Here is a 1839-nt window from a genome sequence, read left to right as displayed (position 1 = left end):
TTTTACCCCGGATACCAGGAAGAAGGCCCCCGGGCCGAGGGCACAGAACGGGGTAGAGGGGGGCGGAGAAAGGGGGGGCGTGGCCGAGGAGAGGGGGGGCGGTAGTGGGGAGCGGAGGAGGAAGAGGGGGAGGGATCCGGTCGAGGAGGAGGCGGTGGGGGTGGAGGGCGGGGACGAGGGGGGTGCGTTTGGGGAAATGGGGGATCGGGAGGGGCGGGTGGAGGAGGGTGGCTCGTGCAGAGGGGCAGAGCGCGGAGGCGAGAGGCGATACCCGAGGAGCAAGCGCGTGAGATCACGCAGCCAGAGGGAGGCCGGCCAGACCAGGGGTGGAGTCGTCTGAAGTGGCTTCATGCCACGTGTGAGTGGGCTATGTTCTTTGTGTGTGTAGTACACGTCTAGAAGTTGCTATGTCTACTGCTCTTCAGACACACGTCAGCCGCGGTACTCTACTCTCACTGAAAAGAGGCGCGGCCCTGCGCCGCCGCCGGCCGCGGCCAAAGTAGCGCATTCAAACGCGGCCTCCTCCGTCCTCGCTCCTGCACATGAGACATGTCGAATTGTAAAGGGTGTGGAGTACCGTGGATGCTGGGTTGACGCAAATTGAAGGACGCGACCCACCTCGCCACAGACGGTCCCGCGCCTCGCCGCCAAGACGGCTACACGACCGCGTCTTTGTCCGGAGTGAAAAGTCCAACGCGCTCGTCGGTGACGGTGTCCTTCAACCTGCGCCGCGCTCGGCGAACCTCGACAGCGCTTTCGGTGGCATGCAGCTCTTTGCGACAGAAGCCTGGAGAGCAGCTCCTCTGCTGCTCACACACTCTGCACAGTTGACACAGCCTACTGTGCGGCTGCCACAGCTGTGACAGCGATGGGCTCGCCCTCACTGGCCCTCAGTCACTTGTGCTGCGGCTTGTGTGAGCGACACTGCTCGGCGACTGCCGGCACACTGTGAGACCATGGGTGTGAGGTCAAACCACGCTACCAGCGCTTGGTCACATCGGCCCTGAGGTCAGATCCTTCTACTCTGTTGATGACAATACTTGTCTACTGGCTGGAGCCGAGCAGGAGGGCCCGGCGCACAACCCCCTGGCAGTCGGCCCGCCCTGGTCAACTCACCCTCCACACCCCGTACGTCCTTCGAGAAAGAACTAAGTTTGTAGTTCAAAATAGATGACCTTGATTTCCTTGTCCAGTTGTCCACGGGCCACGGCCTTTGATAATACGGCTTTTTGCACCGTAAGGGTCACCGTTTAGGATTGGCCCATTGACGCTTACGGCAGCACCACCACCTGAATCGCTCAGGGTCTCTCAGAATGTACGCTAGCTGGGGGGCCTCCCCGGGGTCCCGCGACCCGAGCCGGAGCCCGACAGTGCTGAGAGTCACACGCGGGAAGACTCAACGTCAACATGTCACCCCAACCCGCCCCCACCCCCGCACGGCGCGCAGACCGCCGCCTGCGCTTGCGGTGACGACGGGGCGAGGAGGCGGACTTGGCATCGGTGGCCGCACCCCGTCGGGCACTCCACCTCCGTCTCGAACCAGCTGCGCATGTGGGCCAAATGCCCTCCGTGGCCGCAGCCCTGGCACCAGACGTAGCTCCCCCGCACGGGCAGCTCGCACACGCCGCAGAGCGGCCTCCCCCGCTGCCGGCCGCCGAGCAGGACCGTGGTCGAACGGGCGGCCGCCTGCTGCAGCGACGTGTCGCCGCAATGCTTGACCACCTCGCATGCCGACGCGAAGTCTCCCTGCCGGCGCAGCTCCTCGAGGTAGCCCACCGTCCACCGCCGCCGCGAGGCGCGCGGCGCGAGCTTCTCGACGGCCGCGTCGGCCTGTCCACC

At 65.1% G+C, this 1839-nt stretch overlaps 1 protein-coding gene across 1 annotated transcript; it reads right to left on the bottom strand.

Annotated features, from left to right (window-relative positions):
• Positions 1-1271: 1271 nt before the first annotated feature.
• Positions 1272-1830, bottom strand: EMIHUDRAFT_251007 (hypothetical protein; the record flags this gene model as incomplete). Its single annotated transcript, XM_005793174.1, has 2 exons — positions 1272-1289; positions 1492-1830. Coding segments are annotated over 2 exons (357 nt in total), but the record flags the coding sequence as incomplete, so codon positions are not given.
• Positions 1831-1839: the final 9 nt, after the last annotated feature.

Source organism: Emiliania huxleyi (genome assembly GCF_000372725.1).
Source record: "Emiliania huxleyi CCMP1516 unplaced genomic scaffold EMIHUscaffold_1023, whole genome shotgun sequence".
NCBI classification, from domain to species: domain Eukaryota; phylum Haptophyta; order Isochrysidales; family Noelaerhabdaceae; genus Emiliania; species Emiliania huxleyi.
This window is presented reverse-complemented; position numbering and strand designations above follow the sequence as displayed.